General features: G+C 42.4%; 1 protein-coding gene across 2 annotated transcripts; it reads left to right on the top strand.

Annotated features, from left to right (window-relative positions):
- The first annotated feature begins 7,753 nt into the window (after positions 1 to 7,753).
- Positions 7,754 to 19,653, top strand: PDE6H (phosphodiesterase 6H). Of its 2 annotated transcripts, XM_077339228.1 has the most exons (5): positions 7,754 to 8,292; positions 8,898 to 9,023; positions 11,848 to 12,161; positions 13,284 to 13,324; positions 14,343 to 19,653. In XM_077339228.1, the coding sequence occupies exons 3-5, from the start codon at positions 11,890 to 11,892 to the stop codon at positions 14,417 to 14,419; spliced, it is 390 nt and encodes a 129-aa protein (XP_077195343.1). In that variant the 5' UTR covers positions 7,754 to 8,292; positions 8,898 to 9,023; positions 11,848 to 11,889; the 3' UTR covers positions 14,420 to 19,653. The 2 variants fall into 2 exon arrangements, with proteins under 2 accessions (XP_077195343.1, XP_077195344.1); XM_077339229.1 differs by lacking the exon at positions 8,898 to 9,023.
- The last annotated feature ends 2,649 nt before the right edge of the window (positions 19,654 to 22,302 follow it).

The raw sequence follows: 22,302 nt of genomic DNA, 5'->3' as shown, positions 1-22,302 counted from the left end.
GCAGGATATTAAATTATAACAGACATTTTAATACTATGGTCAGTGCTCTTAGCTCCCCCAGGAAACTCTTGCTACTGTATAAATGCAAGCTAAAATTATGAATCTGAAATGCTATGAAAAATCAGTCTGAAGCTGTCCCACAGAACAGATTATACTGTGATACCACATAGTGGTTGTTTTCTTCTTCTTCTTCTTCTTCTCTCCTGCTACTTTGAAGGAAATGGCAACATTCTTATAAATAAGCCCAGACCAAAAAAAAAAATATTTAAAAGCATTTAACGCTGAACTTTGATCCCAGTCATTCAGTGAATTAGAAATACTTGTGCTTTCCCAGCCCCACCAACTATTATAAATATCAAGAACACATCTCTATTTCTATGCTGCATAGGGAACTGTTTGCCTCACGGGGCTCTTATTCTTTCTTTGGGGTTCCTCCACCTTTTGATGAGTTGTTTTTCTCTTTCAGCACAACCTTCAGTAAATTATCAACTATCCCTGTGGGCTATCTTACCAATGTGAGGGCAATAAGGATGTGAAGTGGGGCTCCTTCTGCTCCTCCTTACGGAATCCATTCCTCCCCCTCCATGGGAGTATGCCCCCAGCCCATTCACTACATGCCCCCCAGTCTCCAAGTAAGCACATGGCTTTTACAGACAGCCATTCCTGGCTAGATGCATTTTAAACTGCAGCATTGCTTTCAGTTAATCATCTACACTTTGTTCAGCCTGTTTTATTAAGAGTTTAACCTGGATTTATAAATCATGCTGTTTTAGATGGGTGGGGCTGTTGTTTTAATTTGTAGGCATCTTCAAATCACTTTTGAGGGCAAAGAACACACATTCCAAATATCCAAAAATTAATTAGCACGTCCAGAAATTAGGCTAAAATGTGATTCTGCAGAAAAATATACTAGATTGCTAGACTGGGGGGGGGGGGGCAGACATGGCAGCTCTTGTGCCTTTCCTTGCCTTCTCGAATAAGCCTTTTCAAGAAAGGTTTGCTGCTCACACACACAACACACAACAAGGCATCTGGCACAAAAGGACTTGTATATTATTCAAGGCGTGAGCTTTCGAGTGCAAGCACTCTTCGTCAGACTAAGAACTGACCATCATAACAATAGGAATACATAAGCAAAAGTTAATCCTGTTACATTAGTATGTGTCACAGCATCCACCCACACACTCAAAAGCTCATGCTACTTCAGACCAACAGGGCTACTAATTTGAATCTAACCTTCCCACAAAGGCTTCTTACACAGAGTTGCAAATGAGGCTGTAAAAGAGCGTTAAAAAGAAGGGCTATTTTAAGCAAAGTATTCAATGGGCAGCTTTGGCGGAGCTTAGAGCCCAGGGTTTATGGTTTTTTTCACAGAAAGTCCCAGTCTTCCCAGCCAGTCCTGATCATCAAATATAATCACAGTTAATTTACTCCCATTCATCCAGGACAGTGGTCCCCAACCTGCGGGCTGCGGCCCGGTGCCAGGCAACGAAGGCTATGGCGCCGGGCCGCAGTTCCCTCTCCCCGCCCCCCCCTGCAGCTTGCGGCCCGGGAAGCTTCTTACTGCAGGAGGGGGGGAGAGGGAATCAGGGCCGCGCCTGCGCCCGCGCGATTTCAGCCGCGCATAGCGCATGCGTGCCTAAAAAAGGTTGGGGACCACTGATCCAGGAAACCCTTCCAGGGCAGAGACTGCACTTACTTTCTTTATTCCATTGTCAATCCTGTTGAATTCAGATCGCTTTGAACTCGAGCCTTCCTCTCCCCCCCCCATTGAAACAGGAAAGGCTTCTGCACGTGGTTAGGGAGGCTCAGGAGGGGGGGCAAATGGAGACTCTTTCTTTCTTTTCTTGAAGCGGGGGGGGGGGAGAGGATCCAAGAAGTCAGAGGAGGGAGGAAAAAATCCTTTCTTTTCTTGAAGGGGGGAGGGGGGGAACGAAGAAGGCACAAAAAAAATCCAAGGCCTACAGAAGTTGAGAGAAATTAGGGACTTCTCCTTTGAGGCAGGCTTGTCATATGACCACCTGTAGCCAATCACGGGTCCTCTACCACGGAGGAGAGCCCAGATTCAAAACAATGCGATTTTCTGAATATATTCAGGATTAGCAGCAGTCTGAGATATCCCACAATAAAGGTAGGGTCACTCCGGATCAATCCTTCTTGCTGCAGAAGGAAATTTTAAATCGCTCCAAATCCAAACGGAAATCGCATTCTGTGTAGAGGGCAGGGACTGAATCGATCTGGGGTTGGAATAAAAGCCCCGTGCAGTTTACACCCAGGGCAGGCAAGAAACCCTGGCTGAGAAAGCCTGTTCTAGAATTACCTCCACACCTGGCTCGAAAGCCTGTGGCTGCTGTTGGAAACAGAATGGCCTCTTATGCGTGGGCCCCTCCCATCTCCCCCACCTCCACTGCTTCAGTTACCTCGGCCGGCAGGGATCCGGCCCTCCTGGCCCCAGTGTAAAGCGCACGCGCGCTATGCCGGGGCAACCCAGCATGCCCCACTCCCGTGTGTACACGGGAAACGGGAGGGCATCGTGCCCCGCCGCAATGGCATGGCACCAGTGCAGGGAAGCTGACGCCATGCATAAAGGGCCAATGCCAGACTAGGTAGCCCTTTCCTTCAGCAAATCACTTCTTATGTTGCATATGGACTTGTGGGGGAGATCCCAAGGAAGACGACTTCTGTATGATGCCAAGACAGGGACAGACTGAGAAGATCACACGTTCAGCTTCCTCCTGGTTTTTGGTGGCCCTCCAGGGCAGCAGCCTTCTAGGAACTGGCCCAGTTACAGGGCTTCTCCACACTTGTGTAAAGAGAAGGGATTGAATCTCTTTACATATTGTGGCATTGTCTTGATATCTCCATTATCTGGAAAGCAACCAACCAATTGACCCAACTTAGTCTTTCGCTGTGCTTTCACACATGCTAGATAATGCTGGTTCAGCGACCATTTGCAAGTATATTTTACCATTTCACACATTAAAACACAAATGCAAAGTGCACTGAAAGTGGATTGAAACTGCATTATTTTGTGTGCGTGAAGTGCAGCTTAACTAGATGTTACCCAAAACTGGTAACTAGCACTGAAAACACTGGTGGCACTTTCACTCCCCCCCCCCCTCCATTCTGTTTCTGCTAGTGCAGCTCAACTCATATCATTGCATACACATTTCCCCATCCTCTGCCATCAGTAGCCAGTGATGGGGGTGGGGGGGCGGACAGACAGAGAAATGTAATACCTCATGTGGTATATGTTGGGTTGCCAGTTCCAAATTGGCAAGTGCCTGTAGATGCTGGGTATGGAAGGCAGGGTTTGGGCAGGGGAGGGATATCAGTGGGATATAAAGACATAAAGTCTACCTTCCAAAGCAGTCATTTTATTCAGGTAAACTGATCTTTGTTGCAGGAGATCTCCAGCAACCACTTGGAGGGTTGGCAATCCTAATACATACATTTCAAAAGACATGACACAGGGGGAACTTTATGCCTGGTTATCAGTTTTAGTGGCATTGAGCATAGTACTGGCCCACAGCAATGATAGGGGGACTGGAATGAAGTAAACGAGCAATAATAAAAGATGCAGGGAACCAAGATCATTTTTAGAAGAAAGGAACTGAGTCCTATATGGAAAGGGACAATGCAAAGAAGAAAGCCCCTGTGTGCCAAAGGCAGATGGATATTCAGAGTTAAGCAGACATGCAGGAAAGGAGGATGCTGCAATCTTGCTAATTCTGTGCATAGCTCTACCAGCTAATTGAAGCCTGCATTAATCATAGGAGCCCTCATCGAACATGAATAATCTCATGGTGTTCGGTCTGAGGTTCCAGACACTAGGGAGACTTCAACCCAAGATGCCTTTGCACATGTTTACACAAAATAAAGGTCAAAGCCTTTCCACTTGTCCTACTTGTTTAATAGGAGTCAGAACATGATGGAATTTCGCTGGTACAGAATAGAAATAGTGCCCCAGACAATGGACAGGGTGGGTGTTGGCTAATGGGGTGGTACAAGGGCATGTTATGCCCTCAGCCTCTACACATTCAGTGGGGGATCTGAACAGCACACATGCAATTGAATGTGAGCAGGCACCATGCATGCCATCAGGACACTGCCTTTTGCAAGGCACTGATTGGATGGAAGAGCCTGTGTGCGTATTGTTCTATGCACTGCATAAGGCTTTATTCACACCACCTTCTGAGGACACAGAGGTTACTCGTACTTGTGTGATCCTTTCACCCCAGTGTTTTCATTTTATACATGAAGCCACTTGGGATGCAATTCATAAAGGGAGACTGGTTTGGGGGGGGGGCATAGGGGGTCTATTTAACATGTTCACTTTGGTCCTTGCCACATTTTATATAGTCCTGTTTTTCTCAGCAGTTGATCCACAATCATTGGTATTGGTTTGCACATGGTCTTTTCACATGTCTCCCCTTTTACATTTTTACAGTTATGGAGTCAGTTCCTTTCACATTTGAGTATGCTTTAAGCAATCAGGATTTCAAGGGAAGGAGCTGTCATTGATGGAGTCACAGCACACTCACTCTTTATTTTTTGCACATGCTTATATTGATATAACAGTATCATGGCTAAATTAAAAAGAGCAAAAATGAAATGATTCTTGGTATGCTAACACAACAGGAGAGTTACAAGAATGTTTCTAATTCTATCTGTGAAATATTAGAGGGTATGGACTCTTCAGTCTTCCTCCTTTGTGTGTGTGGTTAGGTGTCTCTATACATTCCTCACTTGTTTTTGTATAAAATATAAAAGCAGAAAACAGCTCCAGTGATAGTAAGGGGAATTATTTCCTGATTGCACAGGTTATAGTCAATCAGTGCTCTGCACAGCCAACTTATTCTACTAGACTTTATAACAACATATGAGGAGCCCTTCTGGATCAGATTAGAGGCCCATCTAGTCCAGCATCCAGCCTCACACAGGGGCCAACCAATTCCTCTGAACAACCAACAATAGGGCTTAGGGACTGAGACCTTGATGTGGCCTTCTGACACTAGGGGCCATTCCGCACAAAGGGCAATGTGGCTAAATCTGTGCGCTATTGAAAAGTGCTGCAGGCAAAAGCGGTTGATCGCGGTAACGCACACAGCCGTTTCTAGCGAAAAAAGGCTCTCCCACTAGCGCTGTTCTCGTAACGCACAAGTTTCCGGTCTTGCCAAAATCGCAATAGGGGAGGCAATATTTTTCTACGCTTCCTCCTGCCCCTTAACAGCCAATTAACTGTTGTGTTCGTGTTTCCCTTTAAGAACTCTTTTTTAAAAACCCGAAAGCACCTGTAGCAATGCATATTCATTCCTTCAATGTATCAGAAAGACCTTTTCAGCAGGCGTAGGAGCTGGCGCTTAATCGTTTACAGGCTCCTCAAGTTTAAAAAAATCCCCTCCCCATGGGCGAGATTTGTGGCCAAAATTATGGGCAGTGTCGAATGAGGGGCTGTATTGTGCTTGAGAACTTTAAAGACACTTGCAGTAGGGAGCTTTGTTTAACTTTTAATCACTTCTGTGGAGGGACTTTAGCCAGAGAAGCCTCTGAGAAGCCTCGCTCATTCGTTGCTTTCCCCGTCTAAGGAAAAAAAATGGTGATCGCCTCGCCAGAGATTTGGCGGCGAGAGCGGGGGAGGGACATTCTTTCTGCCACTACATTGAGAAAGCACATGCCTTTTGCTGATGTGTTGCAGATTGTGCACAGAAGTGTAGTGGTTTTCTCAGTGGGAATCCACTTTTCCTGATTTTCTGAAAAGCGCTACAGTGAAGCGCTTTTTGCGGGAGTGTTGCAGGAGTGTTGCAAATTGTGTGCGACGTCATGCGGAACATTGAATTAGTAGCGTTTACCAAAGCTAAGACTTCTGCTACATTTAAGTCATGCGGAATGGCCCTAGTAGTCAACTGACTGTCTCTGAATATGGAGGTTCCCTTTAGTCACCATGGCTAGTAATCACTGATAAGACCTATCTGCCACGAATCTTTCTAATGCCCTTTTAAATCTGTCTGTGCCTGTGGTCATCAGCCTTTCCTCATAGAGAAAGTCCTCCATTCTCCAAATCATCTTGGTTGCCCTCTTTTGTACCATTTCCAGCTCTGCAATGGCCTTTGTGAAAGATGGTCACCAGAACTGCATGCAGGATTCCCAAGGAGGCCACACCACACAGGAGCAATAGAATATTGGCTACTTTATTTTCAATTATTTTTATTGACCTGGAAAAAGAATTTTCATCTTTTAGAACACAGTGCACATCCTTGCTTAGAAACACCATCCTTAAAATTAGGCACAAACAGCATCTGTTAATTCTGCAGCTATATCCATGCTCCATGAAAAAAATACAGATACCTACTTAATCTTGCCCACATCTGATCTATGGGATCTGCCTCTGAGCTTCCCAGTGTCCACACCACTTTTAACTGGAATGGATCCAAGCAATGTATTGGTGTAGAATTAGCCTGGATAATACTGCTAGAAAGAATCAAGAGTCCAGTTCAATGACCCTGCATAATGCCAGTTGTTCAAATAGCTTTCTGTCATATTCTTATAATAAATCCCCCACATTGTGCACTCTGAACTAGAGTTGGGATCAGACTTATTAGAAACTTACTTGCTCCACCTCTGGGGTTGGACATCTTATCATTGGTGACATGAGACAATGATGTCACCTGCATCCTGGGGTATTTCTGGAGGATGAAGTACCTTGTAGAGAGATTCAAGACGATGGAAAATAATACGGTTTCCTAGAAGAGTGTCCATTCACAGTAAGTCTTCTTTAAAAAATAATAATAATTTAAATCTTACAGTCAATGCATTTGGGAAGGGAAAATTGGTATAAGGGAGGAAGGGGGAAACATTGGAATAAAACAGCTGAAGGCACTTATTGAAACAAAGGAGGATGAATTCACTTTTCTTTTCAGCTAGGAAAATCCAATTTAAAGCCTAGCACTAGCTGTAAAAAGTATGTAACATTTCTGTTGTTGCTCATTTTAAAGTGTGTGATATCTCTCTATTGGAGTAAATGTTGATGGATGGTCCAGCTTATTGTATATTGTTAAAGTATGTTAATTGTGCCAGTCACTTCATCCTTAGTGACACTTCACTCTACTAACCGCTTGCCAACCGTAATGCTTATACAATTGAACAATGCCTAGCTGGTCTTGCTGGCTATGTCACTTCTCTGAAGCAGCTGGAATGTCATTGAAAAGTTTCTATTTTCAAGGATGCAGCAAAATAAATTGCCTTACAAATGGATGTTTGTCCCACCCCTGGACTATCATGAAGTCCCACGGTTGACAAACAATGCAATGCTGCTCTAGTAAAATCAATCGGAACTTTGCCTTTGACTTCAAGTGTAGAAGGCTCTCACCCAAAGATTTCACTTTTCCTTCTACACATCTTATCCCTCATGTCACCACATGCAGCCTTGGGCATGGGAAATATTTATTATGTGGGCCATCACTACCAAGTGGAATGGAAGGACAGGATTTACAGTTAAATTAATAGGATTAAGACGATTTTAGCTAGAGCACTGCTACAGGGAGACCAGTTTAATAGAGCAGTTTCCAGTACGTTCTCTCTCCAGGATCACACTAGCCTGTAAGGAGGAATACTGATTGCTTCTTTTTAAGAGTATTGCTGTGAGTGTATGGCAGGCTATGTCACTGATGATTTCTAGAGCAACATTTCAAATCAGACCAGCATTGAGTGGTTGGTAGCACTTGTCCTCTCCAAAATCTGGTAAGGTGTTTCTGCTAGAGCAATATAGTGGATCTCAGCTGCTCGTGTGGAGTCTGGGGTCTGGCCCAGCTATAAAGCATATTAGCCTGAACCTCTATTTTGTCTTTTCATAGAAGATCAGAGGTTAAACTCATGAAAGGAATGGATTAAGCACACAATCCCTCCTTGGTTACAAGAGAAACACCAGGGAGGAGGAGAAGATTAACCTGGAAACCAACCCGGAGGTAGATCGTCATCTGACAGCCATCAAGATAAGAACATTATCGTGAACAGATTGTATTAGGTAAAATTACCCATTGACGCAAGTGAGTCATTACAAAATGGATTAATTCCTGTACTGAATTGGGATACTGTCAAAACCAATTAGAAAGCACTGAATTTGAAGCTCAAGGGGAGGGGAGAGGAAGCAAAGGAGGAAAAGGACATTCAATTGCACATCAGTTTTCAAGTCAAAGAGGCACAATTTCCCTGCTAACACCGGTGGTAGTTTGCTTATACCAGGACTGGTTTTCCACTAACCACAGGCAAAATTAGTAGCAGAACTGCTGAGAGGTAAGTTACCAAAGGATTTCATAAAAAGTCTAAAGATACCAGGCTGTCTAAATTTTAACAGGGAGTTTTATTAAACACTCCTGAGCCAGTGAAGAGGTAGGATAAGAAGCAGAAATCAGCTGAAACATTGTATTTATTCTGTCCTAGGGAGAATTCAACAGGTCTGCCTAGTTAGTGAAAGACATTATTGAATAGATTGATACATCTTGGGTTGGAAAAGATGTTTGCCATACTGAAAATGGCTCGTTTAAGTCTTTTAAGCCTACCTGAACTGGCTTGCTAATGAAAACCACAGCAAGAACTGGGACACAGATGCATCTTATTTCCTGTCTAGACAACAATATCTTGATAATTTAGTAAGAAAACTTGAGGAAGAACATAATAATTGTTGACCTTTTCGATATTCCATTTCCCTTCCTGTTAAATATTTGGCTAGGTGGAAATTATTTGGACCTGAACTTATTTTGGCTTTCTTGAGGAGTAAGGAAAGTGCCAAAAAAGTAGAGATGAATTCCCTGGAAACAGCATTGCATCCCAATATTTACAGCATTTAGTGTTCTGGAGACAAACAAAGTGTGGCAAATGTACATTTGCTTCTTTTCCAGATTTGTGGGTTTAAATCTTGGGGCCTGAAAATCTACTGCTGTTTCATACAATCAGAGGAATAAACCATAAATTTCTAGTGAAACAAAAGCAAAGCTGCTTGGAGCTACATTGTGGATGTTTATTAAGTAAGTTCGTAGTTGGTCCTTAATATTCCAGCTAAATGTTTATCATCATAATTCATCTCACATATTGCTTTTAGATGCAATTTTGTAACCCTCTGTGTAGTAGTTTAGATACATAAATCAATATTTAGAGAGTAAAAATCATTAGGGGAAGGAAACAAGCAACCCCCCTCCTTGTTACTTCTCTAAAGCAGAATTTTTGAAGACAAATAGTCCTGTTTATGCTTTTAATACGTTAAAGGCATTTACAATCTAGCTATTGCATGGAAGACAGGGGAGAGAGAGAGCTCATATTAAGAGATTACAGAACATGATGCTGTTATATAAAAGGCTTCCACACGACTCAACTGATGTGGGTTCCCCCCCTCCTCATTTCCACCTGATGTCCTCCATTTGAGCACAGTCTGCTAATTGCCCTCTTCTCCCATACACAAAAATCTGCTTTATTTTAGATGATTTCCACACAGGAACAGCATTATGTGGTTTCTCTTTTGCAAGGGCAGCTGCAGACAAAGCACAGCAGTCTTGGGGTTTCCACATAGCAGGCTACCCTATCCCAATCTTTTAGAAGTGGCCTCTTAGACTACCAGTGGGGAAAACATCAGTCCTGGGATAACATTATAGCAATATACCCTGAATTCCCAGATTTCATTTTGTTACAAAATGTCTCTTGCTCCTTCCTTTAGGAAGACAACCATTTCCCCACATATTTCTGCAATTGAATGAATAGAGACTAAAACAGAGCGAGCGGAGATTCCTGAGAGTTACATTAGAACATGGCAGAGTGGGGGCTTTAGTGCATTATCAAGGGTGGGAGAGAAAGCATGGCTAAAAATGTAGAGAAAACAGATCACTCGGGGCTATGTGGAATCCACAAACAGACAGCCATGCAAAAAAACCCAGCCCTGGTGCAGAAGCCTGGTGCAGAAACTAGCAGTGCTGTTCTGAGAACCAATTAAGGGGGAAACCAAGTCTCTAGATCAGTGGTCCCCAACCTTTTTATCACCAGGGACCGGTCAACGCTTGACAATTTACTGAGGCCTGGTGGGGGGGGGTAGTCTTTTGCCAAGGGATGTCACCATCACCTGAGCTCCTGCTCTATTTGCTTTCCTGACGGTGCCCCTGACTTCCTGCCGCCCACTGGGGGGGCGCTGCCAGCAGCAGCTGCCCAGTGCCATGCCAAGGGAGAGCCCCAGCCATGGCGGCCGCTGGAGAGCACCAAAGGTGAGCTGGCAGCAGAGTGGCAGGGCAGCCCCCGAGGCAGCAGCTGGAGAGGAGGACGACAAGGAGCTGCAGCCCGGTACTGACTGATCCATGGACCGGTACCAGTCCCCGGACCGGGGGTTGGGGACCACTGCTCTAGATGATATCCATGAGGAGCAACGAAACATGCAAGAAGTGAATTCTTATGTTTGCCAGGGATAAGGAGAATAGAACAAGCACCATTTTATTTCAGAAAGTAGTTTCACCTAGGGTTGTGCGATTCGGCCGCCGAAGCGGCCGTTCCGTCCGGGCGCAGCCAGTGCCGCACCGCGGGGGGGGAGGGCGGTGCCGGCAGCGGCGTGACAGCGGGACTCCGCGCCTGCGTGGTTGCGCCCGCTGTCACGCCGCTGCCGGCACCGCCCTCCCCCCCCCCCCGCAGTGCGGCGCTGGCTGCGCCCGGACGGAACGGCCGCTTTGGCGGCCGAATCGCACAACCCTAGTTTCACTCTACTAACCGTTAATCTTAATGCTTAGAATCATAGAATCATAGAATTAGAAGGGGCCATACAGGCCATCTAGTCCAACCCCCTTCTCAACGCAGGATCAGCCCAAAGCATCCTAAAGCAGTTGAACACTTTTGTTGCAAAGGCATCAAAATGTTTTTTGTTTTTTGGTGGGTTTTGTTTTGTTTTGTTTTGCTTTGTCTGCAGTTGTGGCTACAAACCCCAGAGGTGCTAAACAGTGAAATAAAGTAAGACTGAATTACAGTGCATTGGTCCCTAACCACTCGTCACCTCTCAACCTGATCTGATATTTAAGTTTTTCCTCAACCCTGAAATATGTTTGTCATTCACATTCTGGGCAATCATTGCTTTACTTTTATTTGAATTCTACTGTTTTAATGATGCTTTAGTATTAGCCTCACATTTATTAGCTCCTTTGGGAGTCTCTGTATGGAAATGTGAGGTAGATATCTTAATAAATTAGCAAGTACATTAAAACAGAGTTGTACCAAAAGCACTGTCATTCGTCTTATGTTTAGGACAGAAAGGGTGGAGAGGGTGGCCTTATGCAAGAATCCAAACTCCCTCCCGTTTGGAGCTTTTAAAAATGATAAATGGCATTCAAAAAATCTATTGATATGCTCTGCCACCTGCTCTGAATTTCCAGCTTTCTTGTTTTGGGGGGAGGGGAGTCTGTACTCTTTTTCATTGTAATAATATAGCAGGACAAACCCCTGTATCTCCACAACAAAAAGTGCAGTAGTCTTATTTTTAAAAAATGAGAATTCAAAGGACTTAGTAGATCATGGCAGCATTACTATAATGTTATTCATACATTGCAGCAGCACAATGTTCAATTTTTATGTTGACATGGGGGGTGACTACAGGAAACTGAGGCAATGAAAAGTACAAGGAAAACGTACCATGGGAATAAAACCACATTGCTGCTGCAAATGCTTATTCATTTGCAGAGGCAATGAGAATGACACAAAGAATCAGCTCCATGAGGAGGCTTCAGTTTCCAGCTTTAGTTTCCAACTCTCATGACATCAGACATCAAAATTATAACCTTTGTATCATCTTTTTCTGGTTTGAATTAACTATATATCTTTGTCCTCTAGATACACTGATCTCAAAAAGTAGTGCCTCAGAGTAGCTGAAGAATGTCTGAGGAAGATGGTGGTGGTGGTGGAGGAGGAGGAGGAGAAGGTGGAGATGGTGCCCCCCAGGAAAATGGTGGTGATGCCCCCCAGGAAAATGGTGGTGGTGCCCCCGAGGAAAATGCTGAGGACGGCACTGAGGAAAACACTCTCAGTGGTCCAACTGCACCACCGATGCGAACTGGACCCACCACTCCACGCAAGGGCCCCCCCAAGTTCAAGCAAAGGCAAACAAGACAATTCAAGAGCAAGCCCCCTAAGAAAGGCGTAAAAGGGTAAGAAGAGTGGTTCAGAACTTAAGTGATTAAGCCAGCTTGGTGTAGTGTTTAGGAACACCAACTTCTAAACTGGCGAGCCCGGTTTGATTTCCCACTCCCCCACATGCAGCCAACTGGGTGACCTTGGGCTCGTCACAGCACTGATAAAGCAATAATATTAGGGCTCTCTCAGCCTCACCTACCTCACAGGGTGTCTGTTGTGAGGAGAAGAAAGGGAAGGCGACTGTAAATCGCTTTGAGATGCCTTCTGGTAGAGAAAAGTGGCATATAAGAACTAATTCCTATAATTAGATTACTAATACATTACAAAACTTTTAAATATCAGGCCACGAATAGAGGCCAAGTTGTGTTTCAAGATACACATAGCTAAAACTATATATCAAAGAGATGGTGTATGTTTTTCTGGAACCTACACAAAAATATAATAAACAGATCCAATGCCCCCAGTGGTTTACTAGAACCTTCTTTACTAGAATAGATGAGGGTGAGGATTGAAGAAAGGCTCTCTATGAGAAATGCATTTCTGTTTCTATGTAACAGAAATTTATTGATAGGTCAGTAAGGCAACATAAAACAGAGCAAGGACAACGTAGACATTAAGGGTCAAATAACTTAAGACGATTTAGTTTTCGCTTGCTATGAACATCCCAGATCCATTACACCTTAGCATTTAAAGTCTTATCCATTTTCAGTGACTAATGATACAATAATTTGCCTTTTCATAGTTTCTCATAATGATATTGGGTGATTTGCCACATCTGTTGATGGCCAGGTACACCATGATGATATGATTATGGAGCAATAGTCCAGTCATGTCATCAGTTATATTTCTTAGGAAATTACATTTTTTAAAAATAAAGTTCCAGAACTCGTATCCCCAGTAGATATTCATGCTGATCCTGTGATCCCTCAAGTGCTTCAAGACAAAACAGGACCAATCCAAATGCAGAAACTTGCTGAGGGGGATAGGACTGGAATGTTCACAAAATGTTTAGCATTAGAATGGTTCTTAGGAAAGCTTGGATGTTCTCATCTGAATCTTAAATTAGAAAACACATATTCAGCTAGACTTTTCACTGTTACTTGTGCCTCATCTTTCCTCTCTTGTTTTTTCTACAGTTTTGGAGATGATATCCCAGGAATGGAGGGACTTGGAACAGGTAGGCTGCATAGGATATTGATTTTAGGTATTCCTTTATAATTAGAATAACACTGTTGATAGTGGTTCACCAAACTGATGATCCAGTCAAGGACAGATGTCATTCTTGCAAAAAAATAATCCATGTCTGAACTGTCTTGCTAGATCAGACTATTTAGTCCAAGCTAGCTTAGCATTTTGTTCCTGTCAATAGCCTGTCAGATGCTTTGGAGGAACTTGGGCATGGAAACTGCTGTCCTCTGTTCTTTTTACTAGTTTCTAGTAATCTAAGGCATATTCCTCTAAACATAAATGTTCTGTTCTTAGCTCTGTAGTCCCATTTGTCATGTGGGCCACAGATAGCAAATAAAGTATAATTTGATCTTTATAGGATGTCCATGCACAGTGATTCATGAAAGTTCAAAAGTGTTCAGTTTTTAATTCTGCTATCCCCTATTTAAGAGCCTCTTGTGGCGCAGAGTGGCAAGACAGCAGACATGCAGTCTGAACCTCTGCCCATAAGGCTGAGAGTTTGATCCCAGCAGCCGGCTCAAGGTTGACTCAGCCTTCCATCCTTCCGAGGTCGGTAAAATGAGTACCCAGCTTGCTGGGGGGTAAACGGTAATGACTGGGGAAGGCACTGGCAAACCACCCCGTATTGAGTCTGCCATGAAAACGCTGGAGGGCGTCACCCCAAGAGTCAGACATGCACAGGGGATACCTTTACCTTTTTATTCCCTATTCAGGTATCAGAATACAAATCACAAAAAATGAATCAATATAAGTTATAGATGTTGCTTGAGTAGCTATATAATTCTGGAGTTGAAAAAAATTTACATTAAGGGGTTCTTCCCGGGCATTTTTATTCACTCTCTGTCATGTGGGCATATGCTTCCAGGATAATGTAAAGAGCAGTTGTTATCCATCATCTGTTTCTTCATCAAGGGCCTCTTTCAAATTAAAAATCCTAATTTAAAAAGTTTGTTCATCTGGATATGTGTTGGTGTAATAAATGCCTTCTCCTTCTCTCTCTCTTGTAGATATTACAGTGATCTGCCCCTGGGAAGCTTTCAGCCATCTGGAGCTTCATGAGTTGGCACAGTTTGGAATCATCTAATCTACTAGAATCCTTGTCTCCCCTGGAGCTCAGAACAGCATTTATCACCTGTGACACGTCTTCACCTCTCCATTCAAATGTGGACATTGTACAGAACAGGTGGCTTGTGGGTATGGGCTAAATCTGAACAATTTTTTTCTCAGATTAACTTTGCAAGAAATTAGGAAAGGATGCTAAGTATCCAATCTGGTTCATCATCTTGAAAGATTTCAACATTTGCCTGTAAAATACCCTGTGCTTTCTTCTCCCTAAAATTCTGCCAGTGTAGTCCTGGATTCCTTGTATGTAAAACCTTCATAAGTACAGCTCTAATAACCTATTGTGCCAGGAAGACTCAGGAGCCAGCTAAGTTCCATGGAAAGTAAAAAAAAAAAGAATGGAACACTGAACAGTCATATTCTTAACCACAGGTTTGTCAGTGTAGCTATTATATTCCTGTTGCTCTAATACAATTGTACATGAAAGTATTACACTTTAATGTATCTCTTCTTATGTCTTTTCTTACCTCAACAGGTAAGAAACTATTTGTAAGGAGCTACCTTATCTTATGGAGGTGGGAGTAGTAAAGATTGCATTTCGTATATGCTCAAGGGCATTCTTACAATTGTTTCACCAGAATCAGTAACTGAAAATGGTTCTCCCAAATACAGTTCCATTTTATAACTGTATTTGTCCATCTAGGCCAAGGTTCATACTTAATCCCATCAATGTTTTTATTTGACAGATCTTGGTTCAGAAAATGCAGGAGAATTTTAGTCAGCTCATCAGCAGTAGCCAGCTTTGAAATATCAGAACTACAACTGCTTTCTATTCCCAGTGACTGCAGAATATAATGACTTTTCATGCAAAATCAATCCATTGTTAAGATATATTTTTGCAGCAAACCATAGATATACAAATGACATATTTACTATGTAGTCAAATACATACATCATCTGTGAAGATAACTCAAGAGTCTATTTTAGCCTCAACTATTCAACAGAAGGCAGACTCATGATGCTCATTTAATAAAGTGCACAAGGATACATGGGATACATGGGGTACATTTTTCTCTTCACTCATGCATACCAAAATGAAACAACTGATTAGAAAACAGTAAATTACCTACAACTAAGAACATACTTTGAAGACTGCTTTATTTTGTTGCTCTCCCGCATCCCCATCCATTCTGCAAAACTGCCCGTCTGACCTTTGGGTACTGACCAAGGTTGCCAGGTGTCCCCCCCTCACCCAACCATTTGTGGGGACTGGGGGTGTAGGGTTGCCAAATTCATGATGCCCCCTCTGGAGATTTGAGGATAGAGCCAGGGGAGGACCTCTGTGGGGTATACTGCATAGAGTCCACCCTCCAAAGCATCCATTTTCTCCAGGGAAATTGATCTCTTCTAGTTACACTGGCTCCAGAATGGAGACCAGATCAGGTCCAAGGTTTTGACTCTCACTTTTAACACCCTATCTATGGGACTGCATCTTCCTCTATAACCCCCCCCCCCTCCAAGCATTAAGACTGAGCAACTAAAATCTGGGTCCCCAACCCAAAGAGATAAAACTGGCCTCAGCCAGGATCCAGGCTTTTTTGGCCTTGGCTCTAGCCTGGTGGAATGCCCCCAAGGAACTTAATTCTGGAGGGCCTTCAAGACAGAGCTGTCCTGCCAAGCCTACAGCTGAGTCCAGGAAAGAACATTGTAAGATGCTGGCCTCCCTGCCCCATCTGTCAATAAAAATCCCTCCAAGTTCCGGCCACCCCTCAGAAAGGTTCAAATTATCAGGAGGAGGTAGTTTTTAAATGTTAAAAAGTTTTAATGTTTTTTTTATATGATTGTTTCTAAGTTTGTTGTCAGCTACCCTGAACCAACCAGGGAAGGTCGGGGTAAACATTTTAAAATATTATTATTATTAATATATTATTATCTCTGTAGTCTGGAGATGACCTGTAGTTCCAGGGGGTCCCCAGGTCCCACCTGGAGGCTGACATCCCTAGGACTGACAGTTCAGCTCATTTGAAAAATCCCCATAAAAGTCTAGGATGATTCCTTAGTTTTTGATCTGGCAAAGTGAGGATGAAATGGAGAATCTACTGCATGGCATTCAGATTGGAAGTTATTTTATAAACATTATTATATTCCTCTGAGCTCAAACCATCATAATCTTGTTACTGGGAAAGTTAGCTGCTACCTTTAGCTAAATGCAGTGATTAATGTCAGCCCAGATGTTTACTTGAAAGCATAAGATTGCATACAATAATGTTGCCTAAATACAGCGTACTCATCAGCTCTCGTAGCATGATATTTAAGCCAAGATTCAAAGTTAACACGTAAGACACATCTCTTCAATTTAAGAGCAGACTCCTTGTTACCAGCTCTGCTTCTAGATTTCTGTAAGTCAGATGCTAAGCATACACACAGGAAAAATATTACCTAGTTTTTAAGTACTGAAAAAAACAGGAATTGTTTCACAGTCATTAATCCTAATAAAGTATGCAGCAACAGTTTTCATGTAATTTTGCTCCTCATTTACTTCATCTGTATTTTTACAGCTACAGCCTCATGGACTCTGCATCTCAGATTTTGACTGTAATGTAATGTAATTTTTAAAGTGACATATGTTTCTCCATCTTCAATTGCTTTTTCTTGTTTGTTACCCATCTTTTGGAAATGCGCCCATTTTCTTTATGCTTCCTCTGAAACTCCTGGTGTTATATGCCATATATCCCTCTGCTTTGGAATTCTATCTTTTTTTGTACTGCATCCCCAATCACATTACTTGGAAGTAAATTCCATTTATGAAACAGAGTTTCTTCTTTTCCACATATGGGTTCTTCAGATCACCACTTTAGTAGTATTCTTCTGAAAAATATTCTCAATTCTATTCTCTCTGTCACTCACAGCAGACCAGAAAGCCTGCCTAATAATTTCCCCTGCACACAGTGTAGCATAGCAAAGAAATTAATATTATGGCAACAATTAACCTTTTGGCCTTTTCATATATTACAAATCGAGATTTTGTTATTAGGGCTGTAGCCCTTACTTTCTTGCAATTGCAGGCCACAATTCAGGCATCCTTTCTATGTAGCTGCAGCAGTTCTCTGAGAATCCAAGCTAACCTGTCTCTTTCTGACTCTTAGGTAAATTATATTTCTTCGCTTATGTGAGTCAGGTGATGACACTGAACCAATCAGACTATATCCCTGATGGAATCTTCTAGAACAGTGGTCCCTAACCTCTTTATCACCGGGGATCGGTCAACATTTGACAATTTTACTGAGGCCCGGGGGGGGGGGTAGTCACTGCCACCTAAGCCCCTGCTCCACTTGCTTTCCCACTGGCACCCCTGACTTCCCACCACCCACTGGGGGGCACTGCCAGCAGCAGCTGCGCAGTGCCATGCCGAGGGGGAGCCCCAGCCACTGCGGCCGCTGGAGAGCACCAAAGGTGAGCCAGCAGCAGTGTGGCAGGGCAGCCCCCAAGGCAGCAGCCAGGGAGGAGGATGAGGAGGAGCCACAGCCCGGTACCGACTGATCTATGCACCGGTAACGGTCTCCGGATTAGGGGTTGGGGACCACTGTTCTAGATCATCTCATCTGTCTAATTCTCCCCCTCCCATCTTGAGACACTGTGACCTATTCTGCACCAATGGCACCGCACCAGGCTGCCACCAGGTGTTTGGGATGAGGCAGTTTTCCCTACCTCTTCCTGGGTCCAGACAGGGGAGCATTTTCACTGCCCTGGATTTGTGCCTCCAGGGTGGTTTTTAAAAAATGTTTAAGAAGGTTTATTCTTAAAAATAAACAAAATGTCCCTGGTAGCCAACTGGGATTTTTTTGTCCATTCCAGGATGCCATAGTCAGGGGAGGACCTAAACAAGATAATTTTTTTAAAAACAAGAAGTTTACAAAATGGCTGTTGTGGAACCAGCAACCTTGCTGGATTTTTTAGATTTTCTTTTGAGAGGCCAATCTTACCTCAAAGTAAGTTCCACTGAAATCAATGATATTTACTTCCAAGAGACACTAAGGCTCAGGCTGCTGAAGTCAAACAGTTTGGAATGACTCTACTCTACTAAAAACATGAATAAAAACCTAGGTGCTCTAATAGTTTCCATAGATTTTTCATAACCAAATTTGTCATAGCAACCAAGAAATGCTCACAAGTTCCACATTTTACAGATGACAAAATAATGTAGGTGTTAGGGAAAAAACAATGTTCTCAGGTGAAACCTTGTTCAAAATGCACTGACATTTGGGAAAGGCGCTGAGGGTGGGACTGTGTGTTTCCCAGTGCACAAATGTAAGGGCAGAGAGAGAATGCATTTGTTCTATGCAGCTTATTCTTCATCTTGGAAGGGCTTGGAGGAATAAGGATGGGTTAAGCACAACAGGGGGGAAATTAGTATGTGGAGCAATCAACAAATTTGTTCCCAGTAATACAGTAAATACCTCCCCTAATTCTGTTTTAGTGTTATAATGCAACCATGTGCTTGGACCTTTGCAGCACGTTAGACTGTCCTTGATTCCCTGCATAAGGTGCTGCCTCATAGCAATATTGAAATACTTTTCAGAATCTGGGATTGGTATGTCTCCTGCAAGTTACTGCCTACTGTCCCTTTCATAGGGCCTCTCCACCAATTGAATCATCACTTGAAGAGGAGATTGGTAAGACCATGTCTTTATCTGTCAAAAACCTTTTCAGAAAAAAAACATACTTACCAATCACTGCCAAATAATATATCATCATATACTATGATAAGATCAATGCCTCTTTCTAGAGCAATAATAGTGAAGAATTAATATCATGCAACAATGCAAGAACTATTTCAAAAGCATGGCAGATTGTCATAATGCTCACCTTCCACTACATGTATATCTTCATTCTTTTACTACAAAATATAAAAAATAAATAAAAATGTTTAATATTCTGGATATTGCTTAGATTTCATTGTTCTTTAAACCAACAATTTTTAAAACTAAATGTCTGATACACAGCACTAAATTCTCTATGTGGGCTGATATTAGGGAACATGTTTAGACCTATTGGGGGGTTATAGTTTCAAGATGTCTCCCAGACTTATCATCTGACCTTAATGATCTCTTGAATCAGCCATGAAGATAACCTTCCAGTGCTTGTTAAAAACATTTTTCTGATCAAACACAGGTGCCCAAGAGTAACATTTTTTTTAAATCCAACTATATATGTTCATACATACATACACACACATGACAATATCAAAAATTCAGTGTTTAAATATTGAATAATATTGTTCATAGCACCAAAGCATGAACATACAGGGTTGGTATTTGGTGGTTATGCTGATTTTTCTAGATTATTCTAGAGTCCTGCTAAGCTCTTCACTCACGGTTAACACTTCCTCAACTTACCTTCTGCATCAATACAAAATAAATTTTGTTCTCAAATGAGAGTTTTTACCACATTGGAGTCATTTAAACAGATCAATACTTTTGACATTCACCACTCCATTTTCTCCCAAGGTTTGTAATTGTGGTCCAAATAAACCTCATGAATTTCAATAAAGCCTTTGAATTAAAAAGTAGATATACTAGGAGAAGAGGCTGAACAACAACATATCCATTTATTGTAAATATATATATTTATGTTAATATATATAAATATATTTATACACATATATATACATATATACACACACAGGTTAGGAAGGAAACAGATTGAAAAAAGTGTTACAAATGTTACAAAAACCCCTTTGGAGTCAGTAATGGCACTAAATACATGGGGGGCACAAATAAAAGAAAAATCTCTGAGCTACACCTGGCAAACCTCTGCAAGCTACTTTGGGCTTTTTTGCTAGCAAGTCTTAAAAACCTTTAACCATCAGCTAACCAATACTCATGAATCAAGCCTAGATTCACCACAAAAATCAAAGAACAAGAATGTCTAGTGATTCTATGCATATATTTTATATCATAGGTAGGCACAATCACAAAACTCGAGCTCACTTACTTTGGCCATATCACATGATCCAACTCATTGGAAAATGCAATGGTATTGGTCAGTGGGAAAAGGAAAGCAGGCCAACAAGGAATGTGGTGATTGGACATGATCGGGATCGACACCGGCCGGAACACTGCACGGCTGATGGAGGTGGTATAGGATTGGGGATTGTGGCAGCGGCTGTGACATGAGATTGCCAAGAGTCAGACATGACTGAATGGCTGGCCACAACCACCATTTTATAAAACAAAATGCAACTCCCTGTTTATTGTTCTGACTACAGAAACCATAATTCTAGACACTGCAGTCAAAATCCTACACAGAGTTATTGATCTGAATTAGTGTAAAAGATTTCTCTCAAAGTATGCCAACATTTATAAATATGTAGTGGTTTGTAAAAAGCACACCACTACTGCTAAAGCCACTTAGTAAAAAGAGTGATTTATTCTGACAAAGGGTTTGTTACACAAAGGAGTGCAATTCCAGTACTAATACAGCCTTTCTCATTGCAGTTACTGGAAAGACCAGTCAGTAGGTGCTCTAGAATTATTCATCTTTTTCCACACGGACCACTCAACGTAACAGATTTTATTTTAAAAAGGCCAACCCCTTTCCTCTGTTGACATTTTTAAAAATCACTCCTCCCAAGCTGTTGACAATCTTGGTAATATTAGAAAAGCATAATGGGCCTGATCCAATTATTAGTCATTTTCTTAGTGTATACCCCTGCCATATGGCTTTATTAGGTTTATACCAGCAAATATTAACTGTAAAACAATGTTACTGTTCTCTCTGTTTACTCTGGAGCTTGTTTCATGTTATACTATTTCTAGATCGATTTTGGATACAGTATTCATTTCTACAGCCCAGAACAGTAGAATGTTATATTGTAGCTGTACTCATCTAAAACTCCTAATTAAAACATATAGGATTTCTCCTCAGTTGTTTTACTGCTATCTACACCAAGAAGTGTGCCCCGTCCACCCCCAAGTCATGATTTCTGGAGAAGGAGATATAATCCTTATGGGTTGGGTCCATAGGCCCAAATAAAACTGATTTACCTCCAGTCTCTATAAATACTTGATTCTGAAATCTCTTACAAAGCTAGGGCATGGAGGAGGGCATTTAATCTAAGGATCCTGCAGTCAGATCCGGAGTTAAGTTTGCCCGGTCTAATTAAATTAGACAATCATAAGAGCAGCTGCTATCAATTGGTGAATTATAAGCTAAGGTGCCCATCAACAAATTTGAGGGAGGGCGTTAAAGTTGATGAGTTGTTTGAGACATCTGGATTATAAAAGTACAATAAGGTCAATCGTCACAGTTGTCATGCACATAGTATCCAAATGTATTTTTGTGATTTAACGTATCCTAAATATAGAAACACTTTTATGTTGTTGTTGTTGTTGTTAGGTGCGAAGTAGGTGTCCGACCCATCACAACCCCATGGACAATGATCCTCCAGGCCTACCTGTCCTCTACTATTCCCCGGAGTCCCTTTAACTTTTATGTTAGCAAGTCTTAAAGCTTTACCATCTGGAGTCTTGTCTAGTAGATACACTGGTATTCCAAATCCAGAGAGAATGTAAAACTGCATCCTTAATTGTATTAAGAATGAGCCTCTTGTGGCGCAGAGTGGTAAGGCAGCGATATGCTGTCTGAAGCTGTCTGCCCATGAGGTTGGGAGTTCAATCCCAGCAGCCGGCTCAAGGTTGACTCAGCCTTCCATCCTTCCGAGGTCGGTAAAATGAGTACCCAGCTTGCTGGGGGGTAAACGGTAATGACTGGGGAAGGCACTGGCAAACCACCCCGTATTGAGTCTGCCATGAAAACGCTAGAGGGCGTCACCCCAAGGGTCAGACATGACTCGGTGCTTGCACAGGGGATACCTTTACCTTTACCTTTAATTGTATTAAATCC

Source organism: Paroedura picta, chromosome 5, assembly GCF_049243985.1.
Source record: "Paroedura picta isolate Pp20150507F chromosome 5, Ppicta_v3.0, whole genome shotgun sequence".
Classification (NCBI taxonomy): Eukaryota; Metazoa; Chordata; class Lepidosauria; order Squamata; family Gekkonidae; genus Paroedura; species Paroedura picta.
This window is presented reverse-complemented; position numbering and strand designations above follow the sequence as displayed.

Bases quoted from the DNA above. Each gene is read 5' to 3' on its own strand.
- PDE6H (XM_077339229.1), top strand. From the start codon at position 11,890: ATGTCTGAGGAAGATGGTGGTGGTGGTGGAGGAGGAGGAGGAGAAGGT. The intron at 12,162-13,283 runs GTAAGAAGAGTG...TTTTTTCTACAG, and splicing joins CCTAAGAAAGGCGTAAAAGG to TTTTGGAGATGATATCCCAG. The intron at 13,325-14,342 runs GTAGGCTGCATA...TCTCTCTTGTAG, and splicing joins AATGGAGGGACTTGGAACAG to ATATTACAGTGATCTGCCCC.